Source organism: Petaurus breviceps, unplaced genomic scaffold, assembly GCF_028583685.1.
Source record: "Petaurus breviceps papuanus isolate PSGF00001 unplaced genomic scaffold, PetGlider_PUasm1.0 140, whole genome shotgun sequence".
Taxonomy (NCBI): Eukaryota; Metazoa; Chordata; class Mammalia; order Diprotodontia; family Petauridae; genus Petaurus; species Petaurus breviceps.
The window spans coordinates 24,677,515-24,693,128 of record NW_027185698.1 but is presented as its reverse complement, the minus strand read 5'-3'; the positions used below and the strand labels follow the sequence as shown (position 1 = coordinate 24,693,128).

General features: G+C 41.1%; 2 protein-coding genes across 3 annotated transcripts in view; both read right to left on the bottom strand.

The window, feature by feature from the left end:
* FAM184B (family with sequence similarity 184 member B) overlaps nucleotides 1-15,614 on the bottom strand; it is a 121,536-nt gene that overhangs the window by 12,573 nt on the left and 93,349 nt on the right. For both annotated transcript variants that reach the window (XM_069069257.1, XM_069069266.1), the window contains exons 7-11: nucleotides 13,145-13,251; nucleotides 9,866-9,986; nucleotides 7,795-8,007; nucleotides 6,581-6,734; nucleotides 5,072-5,188 (exon numbers count right to left, since the gene is read on the bottom strand). In XM_069069257.1, the coding sequence (XP_068925358.1) occupies nucleotides 5,072-5,188; nucleotides 6,581-6,734; nucleotides 7,795-8,007; nucleotides 9,866-9,986; nucleotides 13,145-13,251 (712 nt within the window). The remainder of the gene's footprint in view (nucleotides 1-5,071; nucleotides 5,189-6,580; nucleotides 6,735-7,794; nucleotides 8,008-9,865; nucleotides 9,987-13,144; nucleotides 13,252-15,614) is intronic.
* The window catches only part of QDPR (quinoid dihydropteridine reductase), a 167,660-nt gene that overhangs the window by 147,739 nt on the left and 4,307 nt on the right, over nucleotides 1-15,614 (bottom strand). The gene's annotated exons all lie outside the window — the stretch shown is intronic.

Sequence of the window (15,614 nt, the reverse complement as noted above, 5' to 3'; positions counted from 1 at the left end):
TTCTCCCTTAGTTATACAAGTCAGTTTTTTTCGGATCATCATATTTCAACTTAAAAAGACCAAGTTTCATTTTTGGACTATATTTTGTTTGTAACTGCTTTTGTGATTTTGCCAGGATTCTAGTTTTCTTTTGTTGTGATTTTTTTGTTTCTTTTAAAGGAACTGGTAAGATAACACATGATCTGTGTCATGTTCACTGGAAGTTAACACCAATTGCTGATACCCTTTGCTCTGTTTGCATTTTTCCTGTATGTGGAATTTGGTCCCAGAACTAGCTTTGTGGATGTTTGTGGCATAGTTACAGCCTTAGTTATTGACACCTGGGATAAAATCTCTCTGATTTGATTAAATCATCCACAATCAGCATTGTTGTTGTTGTTCAGTCCTGTCTGACTCTTTGTGACCCCATGGACTATGGCACGCCAGGCCCTTCTATCCTTCACTGTCTCCCAAAGTCTGTCCAAGCTCATGTTCATTACTTTCCATGACACTATCTATCTCATCCCCTGGCCCCTTTTCTTTTTGCCTTCATTCTTTCTCAGTGATAATCAGCATTTGAAATGAACACTATTTATAATAAAGAAAACTGTAAATGGATACTAATTATTGTATACATACCCTGCTAGGACAGGCTGGCAATTAACTGACTGTAAGCCATACATCACTGGGCATGGTTGGTGACTGACTGATTTCTATTAGTCTCCAGTGGGCATCGTCTGAATGCGTGCATTGTGATCATATGACAGAGGGCAAAGCAGATGAGTTTGCTCAGGGCATTTGTCCATTGTTCCGAACAAATCTGACCTTTGTGGAATCCCTTAGATTGCTATGATGGAAACTTGGGGTTCTGTGGAACACATTTGGAGAAACTGTCATCTACTGAATGAAGTCTAAACTCTTTAACACAGTATTCAAGACCCTTAGTGATCTAGCTCCAATCTTAAATTTTCCAGCATGTCCCACAGCACATGCTCTAAACTGCAGACAAACTGCACTATTCCTAATTCCTGGAATTCATCTCATATTTTATCACCTAAGTGTTTTTGTATATACCATCCTTTGTGTTTGAACAGATTTCCCTCCACTGTTATCCATGGAAATCTAACCCATATCCCCTCAAATGCTTTCTCCTTTATGTGATCTTTCCTAATGCCCCGACAGGGAAATGATCTCTCCCTTTTCTCAATTTTCACAACAATTTGAACCTCTTGTAAATATCACGCTGTTCAGTCATGGGTATAATTGTGGCCAGAGACTTAGGTCTGTGAGTTAATCTCTCTCTCTCTCTCTCTCTCTCTCTCTCTCTCTCTCTCTCTCTCTGTCTCTCTCTCTCTCTCTCTGTCTCTCTCTCTGTCTCTCTCTCTCTCTCTCTCTCTCTCTCTCTCTCTCTCTCTCTCTCAGTTTTCATATCTGTTGTTATTCAGGCATTTTCAGTCATGCCTGATTCTTCGTGACCCCTTTGGGGGTTTTCTGAGTAAAGATATTGGAGTGATTTACCATTTCTTTCTCTAGCTTGTTTTATAGTTGAGGAAACTAAAGCAAACAGGGTTAAGTGACTTATCCAGGGACACAAAACTTGTAAGTATCTGAGGCCAGATTTGAACAGGTCTTCCTGACCCTAGGCCATTACTCTATTTACTGTGCCACCTAGCTGCTCTTATCAAACCCTAATTAGCATTAATTATGTTTACACATGTTTTGTTTTTCCTACTTGATTGTAGGTTTTGTGTGATAGGGACTGTGATGTAATCATCTTTGCATTTCCCATAGACAAACACAAGGCTTTGCACACAGTAAGCATTTACTCAATGTCTGTTGAATCCTGGTTGCAGAAAACAGATGGTGATATACACTGCTTTGTGCTGAGTAGAGAGGTGGGGGTCAGGAGGTGTGGAATTCTGCAAATGCTCTCAGATAAACATTCAGGAAGTCTTTTTCCCTTTGTTAACAAGGCAGGGTTCAGTTGAAGGGGGGGGGCAATATATAAAAAAGACTGATATAAAAAGCAAAAACAAATTTAAGTGGTTTGAATTAATGAATGTTTTTCAGTGAATATACCCTGATAGCAGTAAATATTAGCTTATCTTTCAGTGAGGAGATAACACAGCTATCCAAAAAACCTCTGAGCATGGGAAAAATCTAACATGCACTGACTGTTCTAATTAAATCTTCTCTTTCTGGATTATCTATGACCACATATGGCACTGCTCAGGTAGGTTTCAGGTTAAGGCAGCAGAGCAGAGTCTGGCCTGGAGGCATTCAGATCTTCACTCACAATGGGGTAAGTATGAGTGTCTAAACAAGAGGATCTTGGCCTATTTTTAACTGTGTTAAACAAGACAGCAGATGAGAAAGTGTTCTGAAAACTACCAAGTACTACAGAAATGGGAGTTCTGTTGTTTACTACCCCAAAGCCAAGCAGAAACGCTTTAGAATCTGGCATCATCTGCAGGCCTCTCAATCCACGCTGTCTTTCTCTGGTTACTCTCTAACTCATCAATGTCCTTCCTAGAATATGCTACAAAGAACTGAGCACAAAAGCACAATACTCATGACGGGGTCTGACCAGGGCAGCCGGGTGCTGCAGGGTGATCTGTCACCTGCCTTGTCCTGTATGTCATGCTTTTCTTACTGCAGCCTAAATTTATTATATTCCCTTTTGAGAATGCAGCATTGATTCCTATTAAGATTACAATTCACTAATACCCCCATCTCTTAAAAACTACTCTCTGGTCACATTTTCCTCATCCCCAAATACAGGACTTTCTAGCACTCTCTATTAAGATTGATCTTAATAGACCTAACCATGCCAGACCCCCTCCAAAGCACTGATAAAAGAAACTGGGAGAAACCAAATGGGGGAGGGGGTACAGATTTGGCAGGTTTCTCTGAATGTTTGATTCTTTCTATCAATAACAATGGAGCTGTAACACTTTAACCATAACACTTCAGTATCCAATATGAGAAAACAGAAAATCAACTTAAGAAGATGACAGCAGGAAAAATAATTATATCAGACTGAGGATGTATAGAAGATATCTATCTGTGCTGGGGGTGAAACAATTTTGAAAGCAATGAGGGATAAATGTTAAACTATTTCAGAGAAGGGAGGATACCGAGACAATGGGTGGGGGAGGGGGAAACACATAGAAGATTTTATCACCAAAAAAAGGCAACTGAGATTTCCCCAATTACCCATTCATATGACTACTTTAGGATTTCTATAAAAATCTTTATGTTAATTGTCTCTGCTCTTGGAGGATATGCCTGGTGAAACTGTGAGAAAAGAACAGACTTGCTTTCATACATGATTTTCTATAGCAGACAGTCACAACTAACAAAAAAAGTCAATGCAAAAATCACTGTTTACTGTTTGTTGATTACAAAACAGCATTTCAGTCAAGAGGGCAAAATGCAGCTGTAGAAGCTCTCTTCCTAGAGATGCTTCTCTGGAATGTTAGGATCAAGCACGACTCTTTGATGGATGCTGTCACAGAGAGTAAACTGAGGCTCAGAAAGATTCAGTGACATGTACAATGTCACACAACTAGTAAAATGCCAGAATGTGAACCCGGTCTCTCTTGACTCCAAATCTAGTGCTCTGTATTATTTCATCCAACCTAATGAATATAGTACATGCCAGAGTACTATAGTTCAGAGGACATAGTGATTACAAGTGCTGGAAGTTGGAGGTGCATGTTTATGTGTGTTAACTATATATATATGTATGTCTATGTCTATGTGTGTATGCATATATGTATTGTGTGCATATGAATTAATTCATTAAGCATATACTATGTGCTAGGAGCTGTGCAAGGTACTGGACATACAAGGACAAGGAAGATATAGTGCCCACCCTCAAGGAGTTTAGAGAGTACAGGAGACTCCCTCTACTGGAAAGAACAACATATATATATATATATATATAAATTAAAAAATGATTAATTTGTTTAGGGGTGGGGGTGGGAAGGGGGAATCTACTAGAAGAATGAGGTCAGGCTCCGTTAGGAGACAGCACTTTAGCCGAGCCTTAAAGGGGCAGAGGTGAAGAGGGAGTATAATCCTGCATGGCAGACAGTACCAAGCCTTAGAGGTGGATGATGTAATGCCATGTGTGGGGAACATCAGAGGCCAGGTTAAATGGAACAAACTGTGCATGAAGGAGAGTGCCCAGGATCAGTCCACACTGGAGCCAGGGAGGGAAGGACATTCATCGACACAGAGGTTTGCATTTTAACCTTTTGTGGTATTTCATGAAGGGGTCATGAATCATCATGTGTGTTGCTAAGACTGATTAAGTGGCAGTGTATACACTGGGGGGAGTAGGGGAAGACCAGACTAGAGCCAGGAAAACTTCTGAGGAGACAATTCAATAGCTAAGGTCTAAGGTGACAAGACTAAGGAGGAGGTGGAAATGAAAAGGGCAAGGTGGGTGTGAACTCCACTCTCCAGCTCTTCATGCATGACCGACCAGGGAGGCAGGTTCAAAGGAAGATGTCAAGGATGACTTTTTTTGAGCCTAGATAATGGAAGGCAGAGGTTTGGGGGAAGGGATGAGAGGGAAGGGGAGCAGTTCTAGAGGAAAATCCCAGAGCTGCTGCATGAGGTACAGTAATTTCTGGGGTTAGCCCTAGAAACTGTAAGAGTCCAGGTCTTCTCAGGGACCTTTATAAGGGGCTCCATTATGTTAAAAAACAACAACAAATTTCATAACACAAACACTATTAAGATGCCTTTTAAAAATATACTTTTAACCTTATTCGACACTTATAGCATGCCTTTCATTTTGAAAACAGCCTCATCAATGGTTCAGACACCTGTCAAATGAAGAAGTAGTACCACAAATGGATGGACATACAGCCATCAACTAAAGGGCTGACCCTATTGAAGCACTCTTGACTCTGGCTCCTGGAGCCATGCAGGAAGATGTCCACACACACACACACACACACACACACACACACACACACCATCCATGAGGGGACAGGGGACTTACTCTAGAGTTTCTGAAGGGAAAGGTGTCATTTTGACTCTAAAACACAACACTGCTCTGCGAGCAGAGCATGGGAACTTGCCTGCTGTTTCTTCAGTCCTCTCAGATTCTTCAGCTCAGTCTCCAGTTCTTCTATTTCCTTCTGTTGGCTGATAAAGGATGCATGCTGCTCTGATAGTTCCAGCCTAAGGGAATCTAGGGACAGTAAGATAAGTGGGGAATTAGACATGCACTGAGGAGGGGGCCAGTCCCATAGGGAAAAGGCAGGGCATGCATGGCATGCATGGCTGAGGTTTGGGTTTTACACCCTGATACTCCTCCACAGGACTCAGAAATGCCCCCCTTTTTAAGGCCTGAGCCCCACCCCTTCTCCCAGCCCTTGTCTCAAGGGTCCAAGGTCTGTATGGAAATGATTAGTTAACTGCACCAGGGCCTGAGTCCGTTGTATCAGAGAGATGAGCCCTGCCAGCAGCTAGGCTAAGTTCCCCTATGGACCCCCTTCCAAACAGAAAAAAAGAGCTACTTTTTAATATGAGTAAGACGCAAAAGGATAAACAGTCTAATTTTTACTCCATTTCTTAAGCAGCTTACAGAAAACATGAAAGATCTCTTTCACACAAACATAAACAGTTTGGATTGGACCAGAAAGATATGAATGTGATGAAAAAAGATGTTATAAAATGAATTTGATAGAACACCATTTATTTTTACCCCAAGATATTTTTCATCCTTGTTTCCCAACACTAGGGTTGTGATAAGGCTTTCTTTCTCTCTCATATACACATATACATACACACACATAAGTACGTGTGTGTGTGTGTGTGTGTGTGTGTAGAGGTAATAGAAGACATAGGCCCATATCTGCATGGCTGCACTGGGACTAATTGAGACAAATGGATGTACAATTCTTTAAATGCTCTAGGGCTTCTTAAACTTTTTCCACTCATGACCCCGTCAGCACTTTTTAAACTATATATTGGGACCCCATATGGGTTAGTTAGAAGTTCTTGCTTCTTGGGTGTGTGTGTGTGTATTGTATGTGTATGTGTGTATACATACACACATATGCACATGTGTATTGTATTGTATGTGTGTATACATACACATATGCATATGTGTATATAATGTGTATGTATGTACCGATAGAAGAATATATGCATGCATATACGTACACATAAACACCTCACTTTTCTACTTTTGCTACAGGGCAGTCAGGCCATCTGAGCCAGCAATCAATGTGGTTACATGCAAGATGCCATACCAGGCACTGGGGATATAAGGACAAAATGAACAGTCCCTGCCCTCCAGAAGCTTACTTTCAACATCCCAGATTCAGATGGAAATAAGCATTGCATCATAGCTCCTGCTCTTTCTACATCTCCCTGACCTCCCATCACCACCTTACACCAAATGCTAGGCCCGAGGGCCACAGACAGTTAAATTACAGTCACTGCTCATGAAACCCTTGAGCGGCTAGACAGAGCTTTTTCAGCTGATCCCATCCCACCACCTTGGTTTCTTGGCATGAGAACATGAAGCCTTGGGCAAATGGACCCAGGCTAATCCGCATGGCTGGTTATTGTGTACCTAGCAAGAGGGCCTGCTGTTTCTGTATCCTCTCACGTTCCCCCTGAAGGTCTTTGCTTGCCTTTTCTTCCAAGGCCTGGAGTTCCAGCTGGTGAGACTGCAGCTGAATCTGGAAGGTGTGATTGTATTCTTTCTTTAGACGTTCCTCTACCTCCTGCAGACAAAGCAAAACAAAAGAGAAAAATTCCAGACTAATGAAAAATTTTGGCAACCACCCAGGATGGCAAAAGGGTTGGGTTTGATTTTGTTTCTCCCCCAAGCGTAAAGATTCTTAGTGAGAGACATTAGCAGCTGTTTTAACTCCAGGTTAGACAGTTTCCTCTAAAGGGGGCACTTAAAGAATTTTGCATTTATTTGTCTCAATTAGTCCCAATGCAGCCTTTGTCTTCTACTATCTCTTAGAACTTTTTCCTCATTGTGCCTTGCTCATTGTCCTTCCAGTCACTAAGGAGAGCAGAGAAAAACCCACCATTCATCAAAATCAGAGAAACCTTCCTTTCGATTGCTTCAATGAAAAACATCTCATCCCCACTTCAGCCCACACACAGACAAAAGCAGTGAGGAACACAGACTTTCAGAGTGCACCCTGGTCCTCCCCACCCAAAGATGGTGACTTGTCACGAGGATTGCTTTGTCATGATTCTAGTTTGGGCTTAGCCACTATCCATCTGTGACTTTTGACTTCCCATCTTGGACTCTTTCCATTATGTCACACTGTCCCTCCTCTCCTCCACTACCCAAACTAATTAAACAGAGGGGAGCAGTCGAGCGGGACCACCCTGACTCTTCCCTCCCACCTTCGTCCCTCATACCACACGTAGCCCCAATCTCAGGTGACCTCTAGCTTCTGAAGTTAAAATGGACTCTTTCGGTACCTAGAAAAGGATAAACCTAATACAAATAAAGGGATGTTAACACAGGAGGGGCTAAAAACTTAGGGAAACTGATCAGCCCCAAGCTATGGGAAAAACTGTGAATATAAATTGATTTTTTTTCATATTAAGTCACCAGATGACAGAACCACACCTGGTTATTCATTAAGGAGAGCAAGGATGTTAAAGGTATGCCCTGTGACCTCTGAGGTTAACCCCAAGGAGGAGAGCCCCAACATATCCCTGGGTGCCCTGGCCCCAGAGAAGATCCCCAGGCCAAAAGGCTCCAGAGTCCGACGTAGAACCGGGGTCCTCGTGTTCTTACTGCCATGGAGACACTACCTTCAGTTCTTGGTTTTTGGCCTCCTCCATGGTCTTTAGGGCCTCTTTATGAGAGGTCTCCAGCTGTGCCTTAGCAGCCTGGCTCTGTTTGATGTGATCTTGAAGTTCCCAGAAAAGCTTCTCCCGTTCTTGGTCAGACAATTGCTTCAGCTCCTGAAGGTCCTCTCGGTAGTTATGGGCAGACTGCTCCAGTGCCTGCTTCATCTGTGAAAGCTTCAAAGAATATGGTCATTCATGCAACAGCCCAGAGCTCTCACCCACTGGTGGGGTGTTTGGTTTGTGCTTTTTTTTTAATGGTGGTGGTTTTTTTTTTCTTGATTGTTTCTTCTTTCTCCTAACAAAAGCTCCCTCCAGGATTATGGTTCACTCTGTCTGGGAAAGTACTATCATCATCAAACTCTAAGGGAGAGCAGTCTTGGGAATAGATGGGCTAGTTTCCCAGGACCAGAAGGCCTCTCATGGACTGGGCAAAGTGGGCCAGATTGAGTGAGTGAAGGTCCCCAGGAAGGCAGAAGGCAGTTTTATTGAGTATAGTTAAGAAGAGGGATGTTAAAGATGAGACAAAAGGGTAAGTAGGCTGAGGCTAGGTACAAGATGTGCTAAGGGGAGGTCTAATATGAGAGATAGCTTGACACTGTATACAGAACACTTGGAGTCAAGAAGTCCTGAGTTCAAATTCTGTTTCAGATACTTACTAGGTGTGTGACTCTGGTCAAGTCACCTAACCTTATTCAGACTGAGTTTCTTCATCCTTAAAGTGAGGAAAACCATAACTCCTGCCTTGCAGGCTTGTTATAAGGATCAAATGAGACACTAATATAAAGCATGTTGTAAAACTTAAAAGCACTATATTAACTATTATTATCCCCAGTGAAGCAGCAGACCAGGGCTTTCCCAAGATACCTCTCAGGTATGGAGGGTCTTCCATCATGGGAATTCCAGAGAAAGAAGACTTGGGTTTGAGAAGCAGGGGAGGAGTCATAGCATCATAGCTTTAGCATTAGAAGGGACTTCAAATGCCATCAAGTTCAATTATCTCATTTTACAGATGAGGAAACTGAGGCACATAGACTTTAAGTAAACTTAAACTCAGGAACATACAATGAGAAAATGTCTGGGGGAGGCTAGGTGGCCCAGTGAATAGAGCACCGACCCTGGAGTCAGGAGGACCTGAGTTCAAATGTGGCCTCAGACACAACATGTGTCTGAGGGTAAGTCACTTAACCCCAATTGCTCTGCCTTTCCCCCTCCAAAAAGCAAAAAAGAAAGAAAGAAAGAAAGAAAGAGAGAGAGAGAAAGAGAGAGGGAGGGAGGGAGGGAGAGAGGGAGAGAGAGAAAGAGAAAGAAAAGAAAGAAATAAAAAGAAAGAAACAAAGAAAGAAAGAAAAAGAAAGAGAAAGAAAAGAAAGAAAGAGAAAGAAATAAAAAGAAAGAAGAAAGAAACAAAGAAAGAAAGAGAGAGAGAGAGAAAGAGAGAGGGAGGGAGGGAGGGAGAGAGGGAGAGAGAGAAAGAGAAAGAAAAGAAAGAAAGAGAAAGAAATAAAAAGAAAGAAACAAAGAAAGAAAGAAAAAAAAAGAAAGAGAAAGAAAAGAAAGAAAGAAAGAGAAAGAAATAAAAAGAAAGAAGAAAGAAAGAAAGAAAGAAAGAAAGAAAGGAAGGAAGGAAGGAAGGAAGGAAGGAAGGAAGAAAGAAAGAAAGAAAGAAAGAAAGAAAGAAAGAAAGAAAGAAAGAAAGAAAGAAAGAAAGAAAGAAAGAAAGAAAGAAAGAAAGAAAACGTCTGAAGCAGAATTCAAATCTAGGTCTTCTAACGTCCAAGTTCCTACAGTCCTGGGAAGGACACTAAGTCCTTCATTTTATACACTATTGCTTGCTGCCTCTACCAGTGGAAGACAGAGGGAAAACAGGAAGGGGTCAACCTAGGATCAAAGAGAACCAAAGTACTCCCCAACCCCTGCCCTCACAACATGGGTGAGCCTAAAAAGTTTCATTGGTATCCAAAATGTGAAGGCATAAACTAATGCCAGCTGAATGAAATATGGCCCCAGGCCAACAATGGCAATGGCCCATTACCTGTGCTTGCAGACTGGCTCTCTGGTTCTGCCAGTCTTCTGGCAAAGTCTGGGTTTGGCACGCCTCCTCTTTCAGGAGGGGATGCTGCTTGTTATCTTTCCATCTGCGGGGTCTTTCCAACCTTTAAAGATACAGGGATCAAGCTGTGTATTAGCACAAAACTTCAGAATGAAATTCAACAGATTTATGAAGTCTCCTATGTGCTATATACTGTCGTAGGTATCAGGCATAAAGAGAAGAGAAAACCAGTCCCTGCCCTCAAGGAGCTTACACTCAAGGGGGCCAGGACAACAACAAGATGATGAAACCAGTATTTATATAAAACTTCAAGCTTTGCAAAATGTTTGAATGCGTTAGCTCACGTGGTCCTCACAATGATCCTATGAGACGAGTACTACTATCCCCATTTCATAGAAAAGGAAACAGAGGCGCAGAGAAGTTAGGTGACATTCCTAGGGTCACCTATATGTGTATATATTATGTAAATAGTATATAGCATATACTATAGTGAATAGTATATAGTAATACTATTTAATAGCGTACTATTGGTGCAGTGGCTAGAGTGCCAGTCCTGGACTCAGGAGGACCTGAGTCCAAGTCTGGTCTCAGACACTCACTAGTTGTATGACCCTGGGCTACCTACTTAACCTGTTTGCCTCAGTTTCCTCATCTGTAAAATGTGCTGGAGAAGGAAATGGCAAACCACTCCAGTATCTCTACCAAGAAAACCCCAAATGAACACTAAGTCAGACATGATTAATCCACCAAAAGAATTTATATGTATATATACATACACATATAGTATACAGCTATACAGAATACTATGTGTAGCACATAGTATACAAGATAATAGCATATACGTAAAGAGTATATAGTAAATACATATACATATATTCACTACATATATAGTAAATACAAAATAATTTCAGGGAGTGAGGAGGGCACTAATGGGGATCCAGATGGGTCTCTTGTAGTAGGAAAAACTTGAACTAAACATTGTAAGAAACTAAAGATTACAAGTGGTAGAGGTTAGAAAGAAGGACATTCTGTGCATGGAGGAGAAGGAATAGAGAAAACTGAGTCTGGGCAAAAAATATCACATTCATGCAAAGCCATCAAAGCACTCCAACTCCGCCTTTTGCTCCAAAGCACCTTCCAGAGATTTAGTCCTACAGGAAAGCCTCATAGATAAAAATGATTTGGGCACTGACTAGTTCAAAAATAAAGAGGTGTTAACGTGGGGGTAGAAGGCTGAAAATGGGCTGTCTGAGCAGTTCTAGGTACCAGATGCCACAATGAATAGCAAGATTGACAGGGCAACAAAGTTGTTAATGTCAGATGCCCAAAGGCAGGTTTACTGACCTAGACATGGCAATCTATTTCGGTTAAGTTGAAAGTTGCAAAGAAAAAATAAGAAAAGTCTTTAAAGTCAATCTTTTAGCAATGTGGTTAATTGGGCTAAAATCGTTATTAATTATATAGGCATTAATAAGATTTTATGTGGTCTCCTCTCGAGTGAGAATCAGAGGAGGAAGAGAACAGAGGTGATTGGTGACTGCTGAGAGGGCCTGAGGTAGTTCTTTATCAACTGGATAATAGGGCAGGCAAGCACACAAGCTGGGACAGACTCTTCCGGTTTATCAAAACAGATGTCTATTACCCTAATAATATAACTATTGCCCTAATAATATTTGACTCCTTAGAGATGTACTACCACCTCCAGATCTGTATACTGTCTCTGACAGTTTCAACAAACCTTCTTCCTTTTAAATTTATGCTATCCAATTGACCATCAGGACACCCCCCAACTCTCCTGAGAAGCTTCAATCCTGCATTCCCAACTGTCAATTAAACATTTACACCTAGATACTCTAAAGGCATTACTTTCTAAATTTTCATTTGCATTCTGAACTTAAGAAACACCAAGAAGAATGATCATTTGCATGTACATAATAGAAAAGGCAGAGGGAAGAATGTAATGAAACTAGGGGATCTCTATTATGTGCATCTTCCTGTTAAATACATACAATAAGATCACCATAGCTTTTTTTTTTTTTGCTTTTTGGAGGGGGGAAGGCAGGGCAATTGGGGTTAAGGGACTTGCCCAAGGTCACACGGCTAGCAAGTGTTAAGTGTCTGAAGTCAGATTTGAACTCAAGTCTTCCTCACTCCAGGGTCATTATGTTCTATTCACCACACCACCTAGCTGCCCCAACCCATAGCTTTTGACATTGTCCTGATCATCTGGTCTTTTTTCTGGTCTTGTTTTTGTTCAAAATTTCCTTAGCACCATAGATTTAAAGCTGAAAGGGACCCTAGAGGCCATTGAATCCAACCCTCTATTTTATTGGAGGAATAAGAATCACAGTTATATCAGGGAGAGAGCAGGCTCTTGAAGATATGACAGCCCTTGCTCTCATTCATTTTGACACCCAGTCTCGGGCCAATCTGCACTGTCATATTGTTTCATATGTTTCTCATTTCTCCATTTAAACAGTAAGAGTTTGAAGGGCACGGGCCTCACAGACACATCCCTCTCAGATCCTCAGACAGGTCTTTGTACAGAGGATGTTCCAGGAAATATTGTGGCAGCTTAGTGTGGTGATGGGGGAAAGCACATGGGACTTGAGTTGGAAAAACCAGGTTCTAATTCTGGTTCTAACATGAATCAGTTATGTGGCCTTGGAGAAGCTGCTTCACTTTGGCCCCATGACCTCTCTGAGCCTCGATTTCCCCATCTGCAGGCAAAGAACAAGAACATGTGTACTATCTGTCTTACAGGATCATTTTGAGGAAAACACTATAAATCTTAAAGTATCATACACATATGAGGAATTATTAAAATTACTCCACCCTAAACCTACCCCACCTCCAAACTTTCCTAAGGCAGAGAACTATTCTCTTCCAAGGCAGAGTTCTCACTTACTCAGTCTGCTACAGTGGAAAGAATACTTCAATCTGGCTTCAGACACTTAACACAAAAACTAGTCGTGTGACCTTGGGCAAGTCACTTAACCCCAACTGCCCTCCAAAAAGCAAAAAAAAAATTTAAAAAAAAGAATACTTGGGTCAAGTGCCTACCTCTGTCACTAATTAATGAGGTGATCACAGGATTCACCTCTGAGAGACTTTCCTCATCTGGAAAATCAGACCACCTCTGCTTACTTCACAGAATTGCTGTGAAAGCCAAAGGAAATGAAGTATAGAAAGCACTTCGTAACAAAATGCTACCTGAGGGCAAAATGTTATCATTAGTCATAAGGGATGAGTCCCCTTTACCTTTCTTCCTCTTCATTGTTGGTTTCTATTTCTACTGCTAATTGTTCTTGGCATTTTCTTCCTTCAAGTGGTGTCTTAGAAAGTTCATTCAATTTGAAGCATTGTTCCTAAAACAACAAAGAAAGGAAAAGGAGAAGAAAGAAAAAGGGAGAGAGGAAGGAAGGAAGGAAGGAAGGAAGGAAGGAAGGAAGGAAGGAAGGAAGGAAGGAAGGAAGGAAGGAAGGAAGGAAGGAAGGAAGGAGGGAGGGAGGTGAGGAAGGAAGGAGGGATGGAGGAAGGTGAGAAAAGGAGAGAGAAAGAGAGAAATAGAGAGAGGAAAGGAGAGTCACTTTTTTCTTCTCCAATCTTGTTCTTATTCAGGCACTCCATTCCTCCTCTATGGAGAGAGGAAGGATGAGGGACCAAGACAGGGGAAAACCCATAGAACCTGAACTCTCTGGACCAGGTCACAGCTATTTCTTTCCAACAGTAAGTGTGTAGAGGCCATGAGAAGAGGAGCAGAGAGACAGTATGGTGCAGTACTGAGAGTCCTGGATTTGGAGTTGGAAGACCTAGATCAGGCCCCAGCTCTATCCCTTACTCTTTATGAGACTCTGAACAAATCACATGCCCTCTTGGTTCCGTTTTCCTCATCTGTCCAACAAAGAGCTTGGACTGGATGATTTCTAAGGCAGCAGCTCTCAGCTCTAAACAGATAATCCTACGAAATAAGACAAACCTAACACATTTAGTGAGTAGGTCATGGATTCCTCAAGGGCTGGAAGCTCACTGTTATATTTCTGTATCCCCCTCAGGGCCTAGCACCATAATGAGCATGAAATAGAAGTTCAATGAACACATTTGTGCAGATGAGGAAGCTGAAGTCCACGTGCCTCGCCTCTTTCCTGGGTCCTTTTTTTAAACTTGTATATAGTTTTCACTCATTTTAGATTTCCAAAACTCAACTCAATTCAATTCAACAAGCATTTGTTGGACACCAACTATATACCAGGCACTGTGTTATGCTCTCAGATATAAAGACAGAAATGAAGTTTCCATCAAGGAGCTTACATTCTACTGAGGGAACAGCAAGAAGGCCATTTTGGCTGAAACGGGCCTTCACTAGCATTAGGAGGATATTGATGTTAAAGAGAGATAGCAAGACATTACAAAAGAGATGGGGGTCAGAGACATGGGGACATTTTATGAACCAATGCTGAGAACAATTTATGCAATAACAAAAACACTGTAAAAACTAATAGCTTTGAAAGATTTAAGCTCTATACAAAATGACCCATATGATTACAGAAGACTGAATGCTACCCATTTCCTGACAAAAACATGAGGGATTCAGGATGCAGAATGAGATATGAATGACATGGATAATATGGGAATGTTTTTGGTCTATGAATATTTGTTACAAGGGTTTTGTTTTTCCTTTTTCCCCTTTATAATAAGAGTAGGTGGGAGGGAGAGAAAATAAAGACTTGTTAATTCAAAAATGAAAAAAAAATTTAAAAGATAGACATTATATCTTGGGATAGCTTAGGAACATAGAAAGTACTACACAATTTTCCAGATGTGATTTAGTTCACTCTCTTGCTACTAATCAATTCTGGTCCCCAATAAATTGTCCATCTCTAATGTCTGTTCAGGATAAATATGTGTTGATGAACTAATTCAAAGTACTATGCTTCTAGCTGCATCCCATCATTTGGCCAATGGGTATTTTTAATCTACCTGGATTTTCCTGTGTAAATAGTTATCTTAATCTCCTTTGTTTTACTGTGAGTTTCATATAGGCTTTATAGTGTTTCCCATATTTGATGCCATCAGCACAATATTACATGCAAATGAGAATTTTTGGAGAACCTTAGCATCAATGCTGAATTTTTGTTTGGGGGTGGGAGTGGGAGTGGGGGTGAACAACTCTATGCAAGATATTTTCTGTGACACTGCTAACCATGTTGGGTGAGCAGACTTTCCCTGTTTTAAAACTTATTTGATATTCCTGTTTAGCAGACAGGTGAACAAAGTTATCTCCACAGTTGCATCTGTGGTAGAGTCATGAGCAATTTTAAGTGTATATGTTATATATTGATGTTACATATAATTCTATATGTTGTTGCACATATATACATACATATGTGAAAGTCACGGTTTTTGAAGGGAACCTGGTATTTTGTCCTAGTGAGTCAAGAGATTTCTTTTTTTTTTAGTCAAATGCTTTCTTAAAATTAATACAGAATGAAGACAATAGAGATTCTCTATACATCTCAGTCAACTGTGTGGCCATAGACATGATCTGCCACAGAAAACTGTCTATAAAAGTCTGCCTGTTTTCTTCTCATGTTTCCTTATAAGATACCCTTGATGCATGTATCTATCTATCTATCTGTCTGTGTCTGTCTGTCTGTCTATCTTTCTATCTGTCTGTCTGTCTATCTGTCTGTCTGTCTATCTATCTGTCTGTCTGGCTAATCTATCACCT